This window comes from Grampus griseus (genome assembly GCF_964374135.1).
Source record: "Grampus griseus genome assembly, chromosome: 10".
In the NCBI taxonomy this organism is placed as follows: domain Eukaryota; kingdom Metazoa; phylum Chordata; class Mammalia; order Artiodactyla; family Delphinidae; genus Grampus; species Grampus griseus.
Window position 1 is genome coordinate 25,229,676 of NC_139004.1, and position 22,291 is coordinate 25,251,966.

Genomic DNA, 22,291 nt, shown 5'->3' on the forward strand with positions numbered 1-22,291 from the left:
GATTCAGGACCACATGGATCTTGATCTGGACTGGCCACTCTTGTGTAAATATGTATCAGTACATCCCAGGGAATGGCCAGCTAAGGCATCACTATTGCATATTATGGTTTGGCCCAAGCCAAAGAGAACCTCTCGTGAGCAATTCTGTATCATGTGACTAATTCTTGACTAAGCTATGAAGGGGATGGACAACAGCTTGCATTCCTTCCTTATCCCTAAGGCCACACAAGACACTGGGGACTTTGCCCTTGATGGAAGACAAGTCCAGCATAGCCAGTCAGTCCAAGAAGAGAGGAGAACACACTTGCCCCAGTGCTCAGGGGAGAGCTGGTCTTGCCCACCTATTCCAGGCCTTTCTTGAATAGGAGGCAGAAACCAGGGAGCTGCCTCCTGGACCCTTTTCCCTATCCTTGTAATGGGAGGAGAGTAAAAATAGAGACCTCCCCTTTGTTTGGCCTAGTGAATTTTCCATCCCCTGGGACTTAAAAGCAGAGTCATTGGCATGTTATAAATATTGGTAGTATAGTAGAGTCTTTGGACCATATGAAAGATAAATTAGGAAGGTATTTCTCAAATTAGAAAGATGGATTTGTTTTAAAACCGTGAACTACTTCCTTCTAAAATTCTAACCGTTGATAGAATGAAGTAATGAAAATAGTACATAAGGGCTTAAATTTCCTATCTAAGCCCTTATGGTTCCAAAGGTTTTTCTGTACTTCCTTTTGGCGGTGTTAGTCATGAGTGAACAAGTCTCTGTATTAGTCAGGGTTCTCCAAATAAATAGACCCAATGTGATATCATATATATACGTACAGATAGATAGGTATATAGATAGATGTAGATACAGATATATAGATATCACATTGGTTCTGTTTATCCAGAGCACCCTGCCTACAGTGACTAGTGACTTATTCATTCACTAATTCACCTATTTATATATACATTCATATAGATATATATACATATGAAGAAACTTCTTATAAGGAAATGGCTCATGTGATTATAGAGGCTGAGACCTAGGAGAGCTGATGTGTATGTAGCTGTAGTCTGAGTCCAAAGGCCTGAGAACCAGTGGAGTCCATGGTGTTAGTTGCATTTCAAAAGCCAGCAGGCTTGAAACCAAAGAGCCAGAGTTTCAGTCCAAATCTGAAGCCTGGAAGAGACCAGTGTCTCAACTCAGCAATGAGGCAGGAGTTCCAGCTCACTCAGGCTTTTTGTACTATTCAGGTCTTGAATGGATTACTGGATGAAGCCCACCCACCTCAGAGAGGACAGTCTGCTTTACTGAAGTCTATGGATTCACATGTTAATCTCATCCAGACACACCTTCCAGACATGCTAGAATAATGTTTGGCTAATTCTCTGGGTACCCCAAAGCCCAGTCAAGTTGACGCATCACCTTTACTAAAGTGGATCCCATTTTCTATAACTGACCCTGTATCACATCTTAGACACATAATCCAGGAAGGTAGCAAGCCTCTTGTCTTGACACAAAGCTTTCCAAGGGAGATCCATGTCTTCCTTTGAAGGTTTCTGTAGTTTACTTTCTCCTTCTAGGTCATGAGGATCTTGGCTGACATTCTGCATCTTCTCCAGATGAACTTGGCCTTGCTCAGTCACAGAGCACTCACTCATCTTCCTCTGGATGAGCGTTAGGTGCGAGGACTCTGGAAGTAGGCTGCTTGGCTCCAAACGCCATCTCTACCACTAACTGTCGGGTGGTCTTTGAAAAAGTCAACTCTTCAGTGTTTCAGTTTCCATATACAAGTTGGAGAGATGATTCTAAAACATTTCTCATGGTGCTGTTAGGTGGTTTAAATGAAACAAAACATGTAAAGCACTTAGCACAAGGACAGGCATTGAGTAGTTACTCAGTGAGTATTATTATTATTATTATTAATTATATGCCTACAGTTTTGATTTGATGAAGCTGCCTCGCTATTCTAAGAAGGCTGGGATGGTGTTTATTGCTTTTCAGTAATCTGTCATCTGGAAACATGGTTGTCATTCTTGATACCCCCATCTCTATCATTCCCCGTATTGTGTCCATCACTAGGTCTTGATTTTAATTCTTGGGTAACTCATTTACTTCTCTCCACTTTCATGACTATTACCTTAGTTCATGATGCCATGAACTTGTGCCTGGACTATTGTTTAAGCTTTGTAGTTTATCTTTTAGTTGCTATTTTCTTCCCTCTCCAATTCATTGTTTACCCTGGAGCCAGGGTGATCTTTTCACAGATCTGTTCACATCACGCTTCTGCTCAAAACCTTTAGTGGCTTCCTGTTGTCCCTGGGAAAGTCCAAAATTTCTAACATGGTTATAGCACCCTCTCTAATGTAGGTTTCTGCCTGCATCGCCTGCTGTGTTCTCCAACCCTCACTCCTCCCTCACTGCGGTGCTTTTCAGTCTTAGTAACCTTCTTTTTTTTTTTTTTGTGGTATGCGGGCCTCTCACGGTTGTGGCCTCTCTTGTTGCTGAACACAGGCTCCGGACGCGCAGGCTCAGCGGCCATGGCTCACAGGCCCAGCCGCTCCGCGGCACGTGGGATCTTCCCAGACCGGGGCACGAACCCGTGTCCCCTGCATCGGCAGGCGGACTCTTAACCACTGCGCCACCAGGGAAGCCCTTAGTAACCTTCTTTTAGCTTATTAAATGGTTAATGTAGTCTAGATTTTACAATTTTTACATTTTTGAGTACCAAAAGAAATTCAGCTTTGTTAAGTAAATGGAATGCTCCAAAGGCAGGAGCATGTGATTTTTCCTTCAAAGAGAATTCTTCCACATGTATCATCAAAGCAATATTATTAATGGTATTGCTTTCAGCCTGGTCCTGAAGAAGGAGTATCACTGGATTGGGCATTATATTCAGTATTTGTGAAAATTGGAGTTTTACCAAGATCCTGGCACTTTATAATTTTCAAAGCTGCTTCCCATTCTTTCCTCTCATTTAATTTTCACAACTCTGTGAAGTAGGAACGACTGGGATTGTTACTTTCATCTCAGAGATGATGAAACTGGAGCCTGGAAGGGGAGTTAACTAGTATTCACTCCATCCTCTTCATAGGCTTATGATGCACATGGGCTTTCTGTTATTTTGCATACACATAGCTGGTGTTTACCTGTGGCAGAAAGATAAACAGAAGATACTCCTTTCAGGTTTCTGGAGCATTCTTCCTAATTTTAATTCTTTCAGGTTATTTTGGGATTCTAAGTAGGGCTTTGTTCCTTTTGGCTCCCTTTGTAGTATTCTTGATAGGGGTACAAAGAACCTGCTTCTTCCCCAGTTTGTTCCTTATGTTCAGTATTTTTTATGGCATTTTCTGATTTCTATAATGGCACATCTACAAATATCTTCTTTTATGGTTTCTTCCTTTGATTTCATGTTTAGAAAATTCTCACCTGTACAAAGACTATATAAAAATTTATCTATTGTTTCCTGGTACTGTTATTGTTTTGTTTTGTTTTTTCACATTAGTGTCTTTAATATAGGGTCAGCAAACGATGGCCCATGGGACAAATCTGGCCCATTGCCTATTTTTGCAAACAAAATTTTACTGAAGCACAGCCATGCCCACGTGATTAGGTATCATCTATGGCTGCTTCATGCTGCCATGGCAGAGCTGAGTTGCAACAGAGACAACCTGGCCTGCAGACCAAAATCTGTTCATTGTTTGGCCCTTTATAGAAAATGTTTGCCAACCCCTTCTTTAGTCCATCTAGAATTTATTTTGATATAGTGTATAAGTTAGTTATTTAATTTTTTTTCCCAAATGGTTGGTCAATTTTCTCAACACTATTGATGCAACAGTGCAATTATGGTATGCTGAAAAATGGCCTCCAAATGTGTTCACACCCCAATTCCTGGAACCCATGAAGGTTTGGCAAAAGACACTTTGCAGGTGTGATTAAATTAAAGATTTCAGATGGGCCCGATGTAATCACATTGGTCCTCATCAGAGGGACACAGGAGGAGTCAGAGGAGAAGGAGATGCAATGGTGGAAGCAGAGAGAGGAGTGATGTGTTTGAAGATGAAGGAGGGGCCACAAGCCACAAGCTTCAAGCCAAGGGATACAGGTGGCCACTAGAAGCTGAAAAAGACGAGGAAACATTTTCTTCTCAGAGCCTCCAGAAGGATGCAGCCCTGTCGACACCTTGATTTTAGCTCAGTGAATCCAATGTTAGAATTCTAACATCTGGAACCATGAGACAGTACATTTGCATTGTTTTTTTGAGACACTAATTTTGTGGTAATTTGTTATAGCGGCAATAGGAAGCTAATACATTTCCCTGGGAATTTTAAATGTTACCTTTATCAGACACTAAATTCTTATTTGATACAGGTACAGATTAATGTCTTTTATAAATAAAGAGCTTTTTAGAACAAATTTAAAATCTGGTGATGGGTGTGAATAGACATATCAGTATAATTAATGCAAATGACCAACATGACTGCATGTAGAGAGGGCTTGGGTTATCCTGTGCTCACAAGGAGGGAGAGATTCTTTTTTAGTCTAATGAGTTTTCTCCTATCTTCGCGTCATTAGTAATTACAGAAATGCAAATTAAAACAAAAGTGATTTTTTTTCCCTTAACCATCAACTTCACCAATATTAAAAAGAGTAGTAGAAAGTCTGAGGAATGGGTGTTCACATATACTGCTAATGTGTATAGAGTATGTGCAGTCTTTCTGTAAGGCAATTTGGTAATAATATCAACAGGTTAAACCTAGGCATATGCCTTGATATGGCAGTGTCACTTTTAGGAATTTATACTAGTGAGATGATCATGAGTATGCATAAAAATTACGCTCAAGAATGTTTACATCTTCACTGTTTATGAAAGAAAAATATTGAGAAAAAGCTGAATATGAAGAAATAATGGATTAGTATATAAAATACAGATTTTTAAAGTGGGATACTATGATGTTATAATGATATTAAATAGTATATAATACAATTGAAAAATGTTCCTTCTCCATTAAGTAAAGAAAATTTCACAAAATGGTATGTACAGAATTATAGCATTTTTGTTTATATGTATATGAAATCTTGTCAACATATGAATACAGGAAAAGGAGGACAGAAAAGACATATATTAACCTGTTGTAATAAGATCATGGATGCCTTTATTGTCTTCTTTTGCTTGTCTCTATTTTTATTTTAAACATTATACATTTATTGCCTTTCTAAAAGAAATTATGTTATTAAAAAATAGCTCTTTCTTCACTGTCACCTCCACTCCACAGCATAATCCATAGCAATGATTCTCAGAACAGTTGTCTGTCTGGTCAGAAATATGTCTGAGTTTTTATATATTTTTTTGACAATGAATAGAAGTGGATGTTAAAGATACTCTACAGAAGTCTTTATCTCTGACCAAGTCAGAAGTCTTTATCTTGCCCCTCTAACTAACGAAGTTTCCGCACAGTTCTATAGGGCCTAAGAATGGCATTTGTTGAACTGGCCTGAAATTCACACAGGAGCTAGGAACAGCATTCCAGATGTTTCCACTTATCTCACAATGTACGATTTCCTTGGTATTTTGAACTTTATCCTTTGATTCTTCTCAGTCACTTGTAAATCATAGTAGCAACAGTAAAGCTCAGACTGGTCAAAATAAAAAGTTAGCCTTTCTTTCATACCTCTAGAAAAGGCCTTCAGTTATAGTAGGGCTCACGGCACCATCCAAATAACCTTGGTTAGCCTTGGTCTAACCCTTTGTGCACTGGGGGCAGATGCGGTGCCCAGGTCTTTCACTGCAGGGCATAGATGTTTGCTGAGCCGCTGTGTGTGGAGCCAGCTGATCTGCACATTTAGAGACTGGCTCCATCAGGACCGCTGGAGATTGGCCAGTAAGGATGCGGGAGGCTCGCAGTGCACACACACAGCCAATCTCATACGGGATTCCCCCGCCAGCGTTTGTCTTCATCCAAGGGAGAAATCACAGCGAGTGATTCTCAAGGGCAGAGGGAAATGGTGCACGCAAAATGCCTCCATTCCATCTCTTTGGTTTGCCAGATAGTCTTGTGTTAACGCTAATGTCACAGTCTTCTCTTCTGAAGTAAAGTAAATTGGATCACCTCCGATTCACAAATGGTTTGGGTGCAAAGAATTCCCTTCTAAGTTGGTTGTTTGTAACTTGGAATACATTTGTTTAAAGATGGTTGGGATTAACATATACACACTACTATATATAAAATAGATAAACAACAAGGACCTACTGTATAGCATAGGGAACTATACTCAATATTTTGTAATAACCTATAAGGGTAAAGAATCTGAAATAGATATATATGTATAACTGAATCACTGTGCTGCACACCTGAAACTAAAACAATATTGTAAATCAACTATACTTCAGTTAAAAAAAAGAAATGCTGATAAACCTATGGTTAAGGGCCTATGTGAGCCCTCAAGAGTGTGTTTTACTTTTCTGTCTAATGCTAAGGGGAGTGTAGCAGCTGACCTCTGTGTATATGAATAATTGTGTGGGGAAGCAGGTCCATTTTCAACATGAGATGTCAGGGGCACATCTCTCTGGGCTGTCATCCCATTTGGACTCTACTATATCAGTCTTTTCCTGTTGAGTACTAGTGACAGAGGGTGCTAAGTCCCTCTGCCCTGAGAGTGGCTTCTGTGGCCCAGAGGTGACACGATGGCCTGGCACAGTGTGGGTTCTGGGAGCAGAGAGAGCCAGCTTAGATGCAAGGTGGAGTAATCAGCAGTAGTCAGCCCTTTCCTAATTCCTCTGGTTACTTATAACCTTTTGCTGTTGTTAGGGGTAGTATATGATCAGAGAATCTGGGCCAGCTGCTGGCAGGGGGAGGGGAACTGAGAAACAGTAGAAAGCCAGGGTTTTCTCTCCACCCCTTTCCTCTCAAAGCTCATATCCTGCTACTCTACCTTCTATTGGCAGATGGATGAAATGAACAGTGGGAAACAGGGCTCAAGTACAAGAAATGCTGGGCAGATGCCCAGAGCTTAAAAATTACGAAAAAGAGCAAGGAGATGGGGGAGGAATGGGTCCTCAAGCAGGTGTATGGAGAGCTAAAACTTTCCTTCCACTGCATTATTTTCTGTAATTATGGGTAAATGCATACCTTCAATTTTTTGGTTTTCTTCCTTCTTCTGATCCCCTTACATTCCTCTTCAGCTGCCCAATCTTTGAATGATGATGTTCCTGTGGGCTTGGTCTTGAATATTCTTCATTTATAATATGTACTTTCTCTCAAGAAACCCCACTTATTCCCAGCGTTAACCTTTATGCACATATTTCTTTATATATAGAGTCTCAGACCTCTCTTCTGAGCTTCAGACTCAACTTTTTACTTGGATATTCTCTTTAGTATCTAACATGTAACCTGTCTAAAATGGTCATCTAAAACCGAGTATGTCTAAAACTGAATACTACTAGAATATAAAGTACATGAGGGCAGGGATTTTTGACTGTTTTTCTCACTACTGTATTCCCAGTACCTAGAACAGCACATGGCACATAGCACACAGTAGGTGCTCAATAAATATTTATTGAATGGATTTGTTATCTTTTTCCCAAGATGTCCCTGTTGTCTACCGACTTGCATCAGCTCTGGATCTGTGAGGCATTATTAACCTCTTTCCCCTTACCTTTAGAGCCAATCACCCAGTCCTCTTGATTCCCCAAAAGGTACCTCAAATTTTCATACTCCTCTCCAGATCCCCTGCCTTACTCTTATTCAGACCTCCAAAACTTCTTGTCTGATCTACTACATTAGCCTTCTACAAACTGCAGAAGGCTTCTACATACACCTCTTAACTTTTATGCACTTTCTTGCAATCTACTCTTCATGCCACATCCAGTGTGACGCTTAAAACCGTAAATTTGATCAAGTAACTATTCTGAGTAAGGTTCAGTTCCTTTAAAGCAGGCCAAGAGGGTCCGGCATGATTTGTCCCAGCCACACCATGGCTTCTTACTCATCTGCTCCAGAAACCCCCATCTCCATTCAGTCCCTGGAGCACATCAAGCTCCCTCCTTCCCCCCTGGCTGGCTCCTACCCAGCTCAGGACATGACTCAGACTTTTCTCGTTCTCCCCAGTGTGCAGGATATACAGTTTCTCTCTAAGGATTCTCTCCCCTCAGTTTGATATGTGAGCTTACGAACTTAAAATACGGCTGGTCTCACAACAGTATGATTCCTTAGTTGTCATGTGAAATATTTCTTTGGTGGTTTCCAAACCACTTTTGGAGTAAACTCTAAGCTCTTTGGGAGGGCCTGCGGGGTCCTTCCAGGGCAGGGCCTTCTCACCTTTCCAGGTGCATTCCCACTGACCCTCCTCAGGTCCCCATCCCTGCCATACACCTGCATTCTGGCCGTGCCACCTCTATGGCAGTTATTTGAGTGTGTCATGTTGGCCAACACCATTGTACACAGTGTTGCCTTTGCCTGGAGGGCTCTGCCCATTTTGTCCTCTGCTCCACCGTGGCTTATCCTTCAAGACCCAGCTCAGTTGTCACGTCTTCTGGGAAGCATGCCCAGAAACAACCCCTGCCTCTGTGTGAGGTGTTCCATGTCTCTTCACTGGCAGACCTTGGGTGTCCCTCTGCCTTAACACTTAACAGAGTGCATTTGTGATTTTTTTGTTTATTTCCTGTACTGTTCATGGACCCTGGAGGACAGTGACTCTGTTCCCTTTACGTCTGTCTTGCCGGTGCTTGACAGATGTTCATCTACACGAAAGGAAAGATAGCATTCATTGTTTTGCTATGGATAATGGTGATGCTGCATACAGAAATAAGGGGAAATGATTTACATGTATTTGAGAAAAATAGTTCAAGTTCTTTTGTGAATTTCTTTATATTTCTGTTCTGATGTGAACATGATTTTGATGAAATAATTCTTTCCTCCCTCTTTCCCTCCCTCCCCTCTCTGCCTTCCTTCCTCTCCCTCTCTCCCTCTCCCCCACCCCCCTTTTCCCCTCCCCCTGCCCTTTACTGATTTGGAAATGTCTTGGCAGTTATTCACTTGGAATAAATTGAACGATTGAAGTCCTACAAAACAAACAGAGGATAATTAGTGATTTTAAAGTGTGTTAACCCACAAAGATGATTTTCTTTCTCTCCATGACCATTTGGCAAGATGATTCTCTGGGCCTGTGTAATTATGGATGAATGGCACTGAAATGCTTGAACAATAATTTGTAGGAAGTGCAATTATGAGTAGAAATCATTAGTGGGAGTAAATGAGTAGTTTGTTGGTTGGCAGGTCAAAGTTGAAAGCCCAAAGAGGTTAAACATTGTATTAAATTACGAGTCAAGAGCATAATCTTTTTTTCTTGTAAGCATATGCGTAAATTACTGAGCTTTTTAAACTGTCTTTTTTTTTTGATTTGTGGTACAGAAAGGAAGGGAGACACCTGAGCTGGGTTTCTGAAGAGTTCTGTGAAGTGAAATGACTCACATTTGAAATGTGTACGATGCTGTTTTCATCAGAGAAGTCAGTCGATCTACCTTGTATGGCTTTTAAATAGTATTTATAAAGTAAAGGCTATAATGTTTTGAGTATCAAAGCTAATTGGGCACAGTTAATATACAGTTGCTTCCAGAGGCTAGAATTCCATTAGGTGTCCAGTTCTGTGGTTCTGGATTCAGAAGAGCCAGTTTCAGAACTTGGCGCTGACATCTCCTACTGTGTGATTTTGCCCTGGAAGCGTTATTTTAGCCTATTTTAGCGTCCTAATCTATACAATCTGTCAAAAGGAAAACAAAACAAAGCAAAACCCAGAAAACCAACAGTCCTTACTTCAGAGTAACACTACTTAGCATAGGTTGGATTTATTCTAAATTCTCAATAATGTTTGTGTTGTTTTTCAGCTTTTTACATGCTGTATATCATATGCTCATTTAGGTATATATCTGATGAGGGTTTGTAAGTGATTGTCCGTATGGCAATAGTCAGAATAATTTAAATCCCTATGAGTTGAATGCTAATCATGAACCCAGTTGAATGCTGTGTTAGAAATTGTGACATTTGTAAAGGAGACGTGAGGCAGTGGCCCTGCATTCAAGGTGGGGCAAGAGACATAGGTACTGTAATAATTACAGAATAACTTAGTATGAAATATATGGTGCTGACTATAGGTTACATCACTCTAGTCTCCTCAGGCCTCCCTGAACACTCTCAGCCTGTGGATATGTCAATAGTGATAACAAAAGTATTCCTGCTCACCTCCCCCAACTCTCACAGATCCTCCAGCCCTTACCAACATCCCTGCCTGCTTGTTATAGGTGTTCTCATGACAATTTCATCAGTTAGTCTATTTTCCTCTTATTTTGGTTTTCTTGGTCATTGTGCTCCCTTCAGGAAGGCAGCTGGGGGCTGCCCTGCTGCCCTTGTTTTGGGTACCTGCCATGAAAATACTGAACACAGTGTGCCAAGGGTGCAGACTTTCCTTGCTGCCCAGGTGGTCCAACCCTCAGGTGTGGGAGGGTTGTGCTCCATGATGGAACCAAAGGCAACCACTGTTGCCACTTGGGGTCCACCTGACCATCTGGGTGCCAAAACTTTGGGGTGCTTGCTTCTCCATGTTTCCGTCATGATTTTCCTTCGTCAGTACATATTTATTGAACACTTATTATATGCAAGACACTGTGGTATGCATTGGTACTATGATGGTGGGCAAGTATAGGTATAACTTCTGCCATGTTTAATAGGGGAGATGGAGAATGACAGTAATAGAGGTCAAACCACATGTGTTAAGTGCTAGAAAGGAGAGGGACACAGTGATATGACAGATTATAAGTCAGGGTTTGACGTAGTTTGGAGGTCTCCGAGGTTTCTCTGAAGGACCCGGTTGAACATCATTCTGAAGAATGAGGCAGAGTGAGTTGATGAAGGAATCCCAGGCAGAGGAGCAGCAGGTACAAAATCCATCTGGAGAGTTCCTGCAGGTTCTTTCCTCAGGTTCAGTCACGGGTCCGTGAGAGAGAGCCCATGTCTGAGGCAGACCCCGTACCATCTCTGTCATCCTTTCCTATCTGTTCCTTTGTGGAACTTCTTCTCCCATGCAAAGCAACTCAGTTAAATGGCCCACAATCCAGCCAGACATGTGGCGTGCCTAGTTCCAGATGCACACTGACCTTTTACTCAATAAGAACCCCCCCCCCTTATCACTGTGGCATCTATAGGAGGCAGTGGACATCAGCATGGGCTGAAGTGCTCCCTGACACCCAACAGAAGAGGTGAGGCTTGAGCTGTTTTTAGGAGAGCAGATGAGGGGAAGAAAACTGGGCACCCAGTGGAAGGCATAGAACAGGCAAAGGAGTAGAGGTAGGAATGATCCTGTTAAATGAGAAGAAGTACAGTAAAGAGGCTTCCTGGAATGGAGAGTTTATTCAGGAGTCAGAGACCATACAGTGGAGTCTGATTAAGGAGACTCTTGAAAGTCAAGAAGGGAATTTGTGCCTTTGTTACTGAGTACTGTAGGCAGATACTGCAGGTTAATGAACAAAGAAGGGATGTAATTAAAAAAGAACAATGCATAATGGTCAGAAGAATAAAAGCTGTTTGCAGAGGGTCTAGCTCAGGTGATTATTAAATTTATTTTGACCTTCTCCAGTTTGAGATGATGGTAACTCATCCAAATATCCATATCTGCTATGTAGCTGCAAATATGAGGCTGGCACGCGTCAGACACTCAGGTTGATGTTTTAGTCAGACATGTAGAGGTGTGTTGTTTTTGCAATGAGAGCGAATAAATTATGAGATAATTTTACTGCTTTCTAGAGGCTCTGTCAACATTTGAAAGGTCTTAAGTTTATGTTAATAGTTAAAAATTCACTTCAAAGATCCTCTGTGATTTTTTCCATTCATTCTGACTTGACTATTATTTATAAGAATGATTAGCTAAAAAATATCTTTGTTGTGCCTATTCTTGGTTCTGTCACATGTAGCTGCTTGTTGATAGGTGCACAGCAGGTGTTTGTTGAGTATTGACTGAGTATGATGAACCATTGATCACAGCGTTTAATAGAATTTTGTCCTTGACAAACATTTTCTATGCATATTAGAGATTTTTCTGTGCAGACATTCAAGAACAGATCATAGAAATTCACATATATATGCATATACATCAAAATAGACTTTATTTCATTTATTGTTCCCAAAGGTTAAAACATACAAACCAGGAAAAAAAATAAAATTATTTTCTTTTTGGGATGATTTATGTCTTAATTTTCACCTGCTCTATAATTAGACATTTTGAACTCTGGGAATTTTTTTTGAGATAAAATTATTGCCCAAGTAAACTTCGGAAATTACATCATTAACCCAGAGACCTTCCTAAGCCTAGAACAACATTACTGGTACAATGCCCCCGCCACCCAACATAGACAAATAAATAAAGAGGGAAGTTTAAAATAATTTGAAAATGATTTATTGTTACCCACCTCTGTAGTTAGAGATTCAAGTATTATTACTTTAGTGCAACAAGGGAGGACAGGAAGTTGCTGTGGGCTAGAGGTAAATTATGATCTATTGCGAAGGAGGAAGGAAATGTGCTGAGGAAAGGAGGAGTTGGGCGTAAGCCTTGTGTTTTCTGAGGTATTGCTTCAGGTAATGGCTGGAAAAAAATCTTTGCCTTGACCCTTGCTGGAAAAGGCCAGAGTAAACTACGAGACTGGTTAAGGAGCAGCGTACTGGTTTGGGGAGGATCAGACGGCTGCACCGGAGCCTAAAACAAACCAAGGTATCTAGAGTCACACATTCCCCCTTGTTCAGCTTTGCTGAGCCATCCTGTCCTGGATACACCTTGTCTTACAGTATAAGGGGATCACTTAATACCCTAAGACTTAGGACAACCATTCTGAGGGTAATTTTGACACTTAACTCTACTATTACTATTTGTACAGTGAGTTGAAGTCTTCAGTTTAGAAATACATGGTGAACTTCTATCCTGGAGAGTCTACTTGGAAGAAAGAGGTGACAAATTTCATCCTCAAAACAGTGTGATGCAAGGAGGGAAGAGAGCAGACTAAAATATATTGAGGGTCTGTTATGTGGCAAGGTCCACGCTAGTTGTTTCACAGATATTTTCTCATTGAATCGTCCTAAACCCCCAGGAGGGAAGGCTTTGCTGCTTCTGCTTTGTAACTGAGGAAACTGAGACCCACCTTTAAGTATATCACCCAAAGAAACATAGTTAGACTATGGCAAGAGTGTGATTCAGCTGTAAAGTTAGTCTGACTCCAATTCCTGTGCTTTTCACCCCGTATCATTCTCTATCCTGGATTACTTTTATTGTCCCCGTGTGACAGACAAAAAAACCCAATATCCAAAAAAGTGAAGGCATGGTGCCTATTGAGCCTGAACTTGCTTTCCCAGATTCTTCTTTCACAGGATTTTTTTGGCTGAATAACATCACGTTCATAATAAGTTTTAAAAATGTCTAAAGGCAGGTTTCCCTCGGATTTGCTTTAGGTTCACTCCCAGAAGTAGTGGTCACCCATCTTCGAGCAGCTGCCTATGCCGGTGACACGGTGTTGGCTCTGGAAGATGCTGTGGGCTGGCACGCGGGGGATGAAGTCATTGTCATCAGTGGGATGGGTGCAGAAGGTGCCAAGCCCTTGGAAGAGACTGTCATTGTGGAGACTGTGCAGAATACAGACCTCCATCTGAGGTCACCCTTGAGGTACTGCATGTCACCTTGGCTCCTTTTAGATGGAAGAAGATGAGGTCTTCACTGTGTTGGTGTCTGACATTTTTTTGTCTTTCAATAATGCATTTTTACATTAAATAATAGTAGACATTTTGACAAGATTGCAAAGCATGAAACATTTGGAAGATTAAGACTTCTTAAATAAGTTTCTCTGGTAAGACTCTAGAACTTTCGTCTTGCAGTAGATGGTCAGTGCAATAGTCAGCATAGTTCCTAATTTTCACATACTTGTGATGATAGTTCACTCTTCTTTATCTGAGTTTTCTAAAGAAGTAGAGCCCCAGATGGAGAATTAGGCTAATTTAGTGGCTTACTATTCCTAATAAGATTTGGAATGATACCGGTCAGAATGGCCATCATCAAAAACTCTACAAACAATAAATGCTGGAGAGGGTGTGGAGAAAAGGGAATCCTCTTGCACTGTTGGTGGGAATGTAAATTGATACAGCCACTACAGAGAACAGTATGGAGGTTCCTTAAAAAACTAAAAATAGAACTACCATATGACCCAGAAATCCCACTACTGGGCATATACCCTGAGAAAACCATAATTCAAAAAGAGTCATGTACTACAATGTTCATTGCAGCTCTATTTACAATAGCCAGGACATGGAAGCAACCTAAGTGTCCATCAACAGATGAATGGATAAAGAAGATGTGGCACATATATACAATGGAATATTACTCAGCCATAAAAAGAAACGAAATTGAGTTATTTTTAGTGAGGTGGATGGACCTAGAGTCTGTCATGCAGAACGAAGTAAGTCAGAAAGAGAAAAACAAATACTGTATGCTAACACATATATATGGAATCTAAAAAAAAAAGGTTCTGATGAACCTAGGGGTAGGACAGGAACAAAGACGCAGACGTAGAGAATGGACTTGAGGACACAGGGAAGGGGAAGGGGAAGCTGGGACGAAGTGAGGGAGTAGCATTGACATATATACACTACCAAATGTAAAATAGATAGCTAGTGGGAAGCAGCCGCATAGCACAGGGAGATCAGCTCGGTGCTTTGTGACCACCTAGAGGGGTGGGATAGGGAGGGTGGAAGGGAGACGCAAAAGGGAGGGGACATGGGGATATATGTATACATATAGCTGATTCACTTTGTTATACAGCAGGAACTAACACACCATTGTAAAGCAATTATAATCCTATAAAGATGTTTAAAAAAATAATGCAACAACAGCAACAACAAAGATTTTGGGTGATACCTTCAGATGTGTCATTTTCTTTTTCTTTGTTTCAGATATTCTCACAACTCCACAGAGAACTGGGTGGCTGGAGAGCTCCATGTTTTAAAGGTCATGGTGGTTCTCCTCAGCAGGAGTGTTACCATACAGGGAAATCTCACTGATGAGAGGGTGCAGCTCCTTGCTTCATGCCAGAGGGCCAACGCTTCACAAGGTAGAGAAGCATTTTGTTGGGAAGTCCAGTGGGTGAAAAAGAACGTTCTTACTGTCCGATGATAAGTGGTGTGGTTGACTTCTTTCAAGTGCATGTTCCTAATATTCTGTAGTTTTCACAGTGCTCTTGATAAGTCATCATTTCCCCTCCTGCCTTCAACCCTCTTGTGAGAGAGGTAGACAAAAGCATCTGCTTGAGAAAGTAATTCTTTTTCTGGGGAAAAATATTCCTGTTAAATAATGAAATCTGGAGAGTTGATTTAAATTTCCAGGTTAGAGGTTATAATGAAGTCTTGACACTGATTCCAGGCCTCTTCTAAAATTCTCAGGAAAACTGATTAATGACAGGGTCAGGGATACAGGCAGCACATTCTTATGGGTTAGACCTGTAAGGCTCTTCCCTCCCTCCACCACCCCCACTTTTAGAGTTTGTTTTCTGAAATTACCACATACTTTAAGTAAGTGGTTGAAAAAGTCAATTTATCTTCTAGAAGAATAACAGGCACTGAATCACACTGATGTACCTATTAAACATCTATTTCAGGGATGGTTAGTTTAGTAGGTTATGTTTTGGTTTCCCAGGCTGTGGATTATGAGGCTTTCACATGTCGTGAAGACATCATTTGTCAACTTTGGTCCAGGATGGCGTGGGTGTCAAGGATGACTTCCAGGCATGAGCTCTGGATGGATGAGGGGGCTATTTATTGAGATGGGAAGAGGAACAGGTTTTGGGGGTGGGAGGGTGGAGATCATGAGTTTAATTTTGTACATGTCGGGGCTGAGATGCCAGGCCAGCCTGTGAGTAGAGATGACTGGTAGTGTCTGGAGCCTGGAAGAAATGTCAAGGCTGGAGTTAAAGATTCGAGTCATGCCTATGTATAGACGCCTGTGGGTGTAATGTTGGGATGTGGTTGGGTAAGAGGGACCTGGATCCCACTCTCCACCCCTCTAGTCATCTAGCTCATACATGTGTCATTCTGAAAAAAATGTTTGCATCCAGTGGGTTAGAATCCAGTGACTGCCAACTTTAACAATTCTGCTGAATTGGGACCTGCAGTCCATTCAAACTCTCTCGGTAATTCTCATACAGGTATTCTCAGATCATATCGTACAAATCATGGCATTTGATCATGCTGCAAGAGAGACCATGCTTCTAGGTTTACACCAGTATAAATCTGTTGTCTCCTAATGGAAAAAAACCCTAGTTACACCACAACTTTTAAACATTACTAAGCAATTCTAAAAATAAAACAAAATTCATAGACCCTTATTAAAAAAATAATATGTCACTCACCTCTTCTTTGTGTGGGGCTCAAGTATGGGAACAAGGTAGCCAGATACAATAACAAGAGGCCTGGACACTGGAAAACATTATGGATCAATGTCATATATAATCAAAATTGTGGCAAAGTGTACAAATATAAAACACCTCTTTATTCACCTCATATATTCATCCTTTGGGTGGTGGCAAATGACTGTTGAATGGTCCATCATTTTGTATTAGTGACATTTCTTCTTTGGTTTATTAACCTGGATAATAAAGAGTTAATTCAGGAGATGATTTCTCCATCCTGAGGTCAGTCCACACCACCAAATGCCATGTGTCAACACAAAGCGTCTGGACCCTGAGGTCACAACACTTTGGTAGTTGCGTGTGGTGCTATGTTCATGCTGTTTGCTGTTCTCACTAGGGGCTCTGCTGGGAAGGAGGCCCTGGTGTTGGGGGCTGCTCAGTCACTCCTCTGGAGCCCTCTGCCATTTCTTCAGTGGCGTGATTACTGTGCCTCCAAACCATAAAGCGGCAAAATATCGGGAAAGCCCCACTGGACATCTCAAGACTAAAAAGAGCCGTGGTTATGTTCAGCGCTCACATCTCTTCCCTACAATTATCCACCACAAGAGGGTCATTTGATTGCACACTCCCTCCGGGGGATCCTTTGGATTGAAATAAGCATCTATTTAGGTTGGGTTTGTGGGTTCTAGTCATCCTCTTTGTGACAGTAATTAAGGAGAATGATTTGGGGCCTTCTGGAAATAATAGAGTGAAGGCAACATCATGTCCTAGTTATTGGATGTTTTAATTAATAATCCAAAGGGGAGAATCAAAGTAAAAGGGAAGTAAGATTATTAAACGAAATAAACAATCATGGTTTGCCCTTTGTGCCAACAGTGCCTTTCTTTTCGTACTGGGAGATTTGTCCCGAAGCATATTGTACATACTTCTGCTCCCCTTGACTTCGTTCTGTGTTTCAGGTGATTTGCAGAACTGTTTGTATTTCAAGAGTGAGAAGATGCTGGGATCCAGGGATCTGGGGGCCAGAGTCATCATTCAGTCTTTTCCAAAGGAGCCCAGCTGGGTCCAGTTGAAGGGAGTGCAGTTCCGGGACTTGGGGCAAGCCTTCTGTAAGCATGTGAGCTCGCTGACTCTGGTGGGAGCTCTGAGAGGTAAGGAGGCCCAGGCATAACGTCTCATTTTTCCTTCCTCTTCCATATTCTAGGCTCTCCATGCAGGGGGTCCTGGTAGGTGGTATGTGGGGACATGGTGGGGATCAGAGATGGATAACTATACCCTAGATCTGTGATTCTCAAACTTTAACATGCCTAAAAAGTCACTTGGGGAGCTTATTAAAATTCTCACTTAGAGACCCTGCTGAGACAAATTCTGATATAAAGTGGGCCTAGAGATCTGAATTTTTTTTTTTTTTTTTTGCGGTACGCGGGCGTCTCACCGCTGTGGCCTCTCCCGTTGTGGAGCACAGGCTCCAGATGCGCAGGCTCAGCGGCCATGGCTCACGGGCCCAGCCACTCCGCGGCATGCGGGATCTTCCCAGACCAGGGCGGCAGGAGGACTCTCAACCACTGCGCCACCAGGGAAGCCCCCGAGATCTGAATTTTTAACAAACCTTCTGATGCTGGAACAAGTAGTCCAAGGAGTACCCTTTGAGAAATGTCACTATAGGTACAACAGATGCGGAGGGAACCACACAACTCCGTGTTCTGAATCCTGCCACTACGATTTACTGGCTTTGTGACTGCAGTCAGATTGACATTGAAAAGTGTAAATCATCATTCAAGGCTAGCGGAAAGCACTTCGTGAGGATGTCCTAACGCAGAGGAATCTCCTGCTGGGAAAATGGGAGAGAATGGCTGAGAACCAGGCACTCTTCCAGGGGATATAGAGCGGGCAGAGTGTGCAGATCTTGGCCAGACCTGAAGAGATAGGAAGGAATTAGGAGACATCCAAGGCAGGTGGGAACAAGTAGGTAAAAAAGATCAGAATCAGAAAAGAAGAATATGACCAGATGTACTGATAAAGGCTCTGAGATCAAAGTTGGAGGGATGTGGGAGCATCCAGGGCAAAATGCCAATGCCAGAATCTGAGATACAGAGATGAGAAACTTGGGCACAGATGCTGAGTGATGAGGACAGCAACGCCGTTTCACAGTTATGTTCCCCAGACCTCAGCACCTCAACACCCACATATGCACGCTTTGCCTTCCTTGGTAGGGTGGTGCTCTGGGGGTTGACGCCTGGCAAAGCACATCAGGGCATATTGGAGGTTCAGGTGGGCCTTGAGAGGTGCTAGGATTTCAACAGGTAATGACAAAGTAATCCTTGAGGTCATTGAAAGCAAGATCCTGGCTAGACAGTTGTAGCATTTTTTTTTTCTTATTTCAAATCATCTGCATGCCAAGAATGTCTATTTATCCTAATTTTCCAGATCTCTTCCACCTTATTTATTTCTTTTTATGCCCCTATAGGAGGATGGTTCCTCACATGGCTCTTTCCCTAGTTCATTAGTACTGTCAGTATCTTTGTGTCCTTCTCTCTGTTTCTTTGGTCTCATGGTGCTTATGATGCTGAGGAATATTTGATGTGGGCCAGTTCCAGTAGAAGTGAGGGGAGTAGTCACATATGAGTTATCAATGAACATAATCAACCCCCCCCATCAAAAATTCACTTAATCTGCCTCCTCAACCTCTGCTTCAGAGTACCTGCACTTTTATTTATTTATATACGTTAAGTTTTATTTGAAAAAGGGGTCGGTGCTTAACAAAAGTTTGAAATCCACTGAATTAATACATTATCTCCTGTAGGTCTCTGTTAAAATGCAAATGTGTTTCCTGGGAGGGGGAAACCCATTAACGCAGAGGTTAGGGACTTCTGGCATGCTTGCCAAAGAATCCTTTATTAGTTCATGCCCTACAGACTCCCATGACCTGTATGGCCAGCTGTCCCCTGTTACTGGAGTTGGAGAGTGTTGGAATCTTTGCATGCAAGCTGCTTTTAAAAGTTTACCGAGCCCTGACCTCCACCCACAATAGATAGCTCTGTAAACACATTAGTACTTCCTGGTTGTTCAGATGGGCAGGCGTATTCTGATGGAGTGACGTTATGGTGGAGGTCGGGAGTCGGGAAAAGTCTGCAACAGGCAGTGTTTCCTACGTGAGTGGGTATGAATGGGTTAACTCATTGGTGACTGATGTAAGGGCATCTGGTACTGGGGGAGCTGAGGTCGAGAGGAATCTACAGTCTCTGTGTCTAGGGGACATCATAGTTGAGAATTTTCTTGAGAGTTCCAATTTAAAAGTCAAATTATTACATAATCCAAAGTCATTTTTCCAATACTTCAGACATTTGGTATTGATACAATCTCTCTCACTACCTGGAAATAATACAAAACTTTTTGAGGATTTATAATTTTACTATCCAAATAATACATTTTTATTATTTTAATGTGAGTTTCCTCCATCAGACTCAAGATACACAAGTTCAGAATTTACTTAGTTTTATTCATCTTTATGTCTCTGGCACAGGCACAATTCCTGAAATATATAGTTGATACTCAGTAAATATTTATTCATTGATTGATTCAGTCCACATACATGATGTATGATTTGGGGATCATAAAATATGCCATGGAGCCAGTGTAATGGTTTTCCTAAAATGTCAGTGTCTCTTAATATGGTAGAGGGTATTTCCCCTTCAATTTCACAAACCACCGTATTCAACGGTGGTTATATTCAATAACTTTGCCATATACCTGCAACATTGTAAATCAACTATACTTGAATTAAAAAATTACTTCATAGCTCAGGAAATAATGACTACCTCTCCTCATGCCAGAGGCAGTTTTCAGAGATCAGTGTTGGTCCATAAGCAGTGCTCTTCACATCGTCCTTAACATCTTTTGAGCTGCTGTCCACCATATTGTGATTAGAGTAGATACCAAAGATGATGGCCAGTTGGAAATCTTGATGGCCACGTATTCCTCTGTGGTTTGGCCATACTGTCTCTTTGTCAGGTGATTTTCTTTACTACACGTGGTCCTTGAATTCCACCCTGCTTATCTTTGGTATCTTTGAGGTACCTTGGTCTGTGCTGCCAGGTACCTTGATTTGATTTATGCTGCCAACTCCTTATTTCTTGAGTTTTATATATTGTGTGGGAGAATGTTCTTACTTATATTCTAGCTTGCTTTGGAGATGATTAACAGAATGTGAGAAGCCTTCGAGATTCCCATCTAATTTTTACCTTCCTCTTTGCTGTTCAGGTTCCTACGTGCAGGGCTGTACTGTGTGGCGATCTTTCAGCAGAGGCCTCAGCATGTCCAGGACCTTGGGCCTGAAGGTGGACAGTAACGTGTTCTATGATATTTTAGGCCACACACTACTGGTGGGTAAGTGAAACAAGCTTGTTTAATTTTGGCATTCTGGTGGAGGACACATCATTTTATAAAAGGAATCATCCCCGAATTTAAATTTCCAATTTGTAAAATCTTTAGCCTCTGGTCATTAGAAATAGGCCGTAGTTAAAAATTCTAATTTTAAATTTAGTAATTACTTATTGGCTAACTAAGCTTTACCAATAGGAAACTGATTTTTATTTTTTATTTATTTTTATTTTTTTAAATTTTATTAAGGTATAGTTGATTTACAACATTGTGTTAATTTCTTCTGTACAGCAATGACTCAGTTATATATATATGTATATATATATATATATTCATATTCTTTTCCATTATGGTTTCGCACAGGATATTGAATATAATTCCCTGTGCTATACAGTAGGACCTTGTTGTTTATCCATCCTATATAATAGTTTGCATCTGCTAATCCCAAACTCCCAATCCTTCCTTCCTCCACCCCTTCCTTGGCAACCACAAGTCTGTTCTCTGTCTCTGAGTCTGTTTCTGAGGAAACTGATTTTTAAAGATGGCATTTCAGTTCAGGTTAATAAATATATAATGGGAGATTTTAAAATTTATTGTCAGTAATTTTAACAATAATTCAAAGTCCCATAAATAGGTTTTTGTGCAGTCTCATGGAGTGTCAAACCTGGATGTTGAACAAGGAGTTAAAAATGTTGAATTCTATTCTTTGCTGCTCTTGTGGCTTGCTGAAGAAGCCCGTGTTTCAAGAATCTTCTAAATGATCACTTGTATCCACTTTTGTTTCCTAAAGTTCATTCCCCTTGCGATGCCTAGAATTATCCTTAACAATCTCAGATTGCATCATGTCACTCCTCTCCTTAAAGCCCTTTAAAAACTTCTTATTTCTCTTAGAATACAATCCAAAATCCTTACTGTGGCTTAAAAGACTCCCTTAGTGATTTTGCCTTTATTAACCTTGGTACACTTATCCTGCTATTGTCCTCTCCTTGTGTACTCTAACTGCACAGACCTATTTTATTTTAATTCTTTGCAAAGACCACACTTTCTCCTGCATCAGGGCCTTTGCACGGCTCTTTCCTTCTGCTCATACGACTCATTCTCCTCCTGTAAGAGTGTCTCCCCCACACTCCCAAGGCAAGTCCATCTGTCTGAACTCTTTTACCAACAATCATTACTTATTGATTTAAAAATTATATATCATGTTTCTGATCATGTGTTTTACCGCCAGATTTCATGTGAACATTGTCCCCTTCACACTTAGCACCTTAACTAGTGCATTTGGAGTTATATTTGTTGAAAGAAGTGAATGTATTAATGAACAACGGGTCTTTGGTTATATCGGAATAAAAAAGCAAATCAGAGGTTTTCACAGAAAGTAAGACTCTAACTGTACTTGTTAGATAGTGTTTTCTATTTAAATAAATTCTGTGATATCATCAGTGAGAAAATGTGTATGTTTCATTTAGGAATGATCTGTTAAGATAAACGCTAGAAAGGTTCTAACACCG

The 22,291-nt window shown here is 41.1% G+C and overlaps 1 protein-coding gene across 2 annotated transcripts in view; it reads left to right on the forward strand.

Annotated features, from left to right (window-relative positions):
• PKHD1 (PKHD1 ciliary IPT domain containing fibrocystin/polyductin) overlaps window positions 1-22,291 on the forward strand; it is a gene marked incomplete at both ends in the record, with an annotated part of 425,783 nt that overhangs the window by 163,308 nt on the left and 240,184 nt on the right. For both annotated transcript variants that reach the window (XM_082663569.1, XM_082663570.1), the window contains 4 exons: window positions 13,462-13,672; window positions 14,953-15,110; window positions 17,363-17,554; window positions 20,664-20,789. In XM_082663569.1, the coding sequence (XP_082519695.1) occupies window positions 13,462-13,672; window positions 14,953-15,110; window positions 17,363-17,554; window positions 20,664-20,789 (687 nt within the window). The remainder of the gene's footprint in view (window positions 1-13,461; window positions 13,673-14,952; window positions 15,111-17,362; window positions 17,555-20,663; window positions 20,790-22,291) is intronic.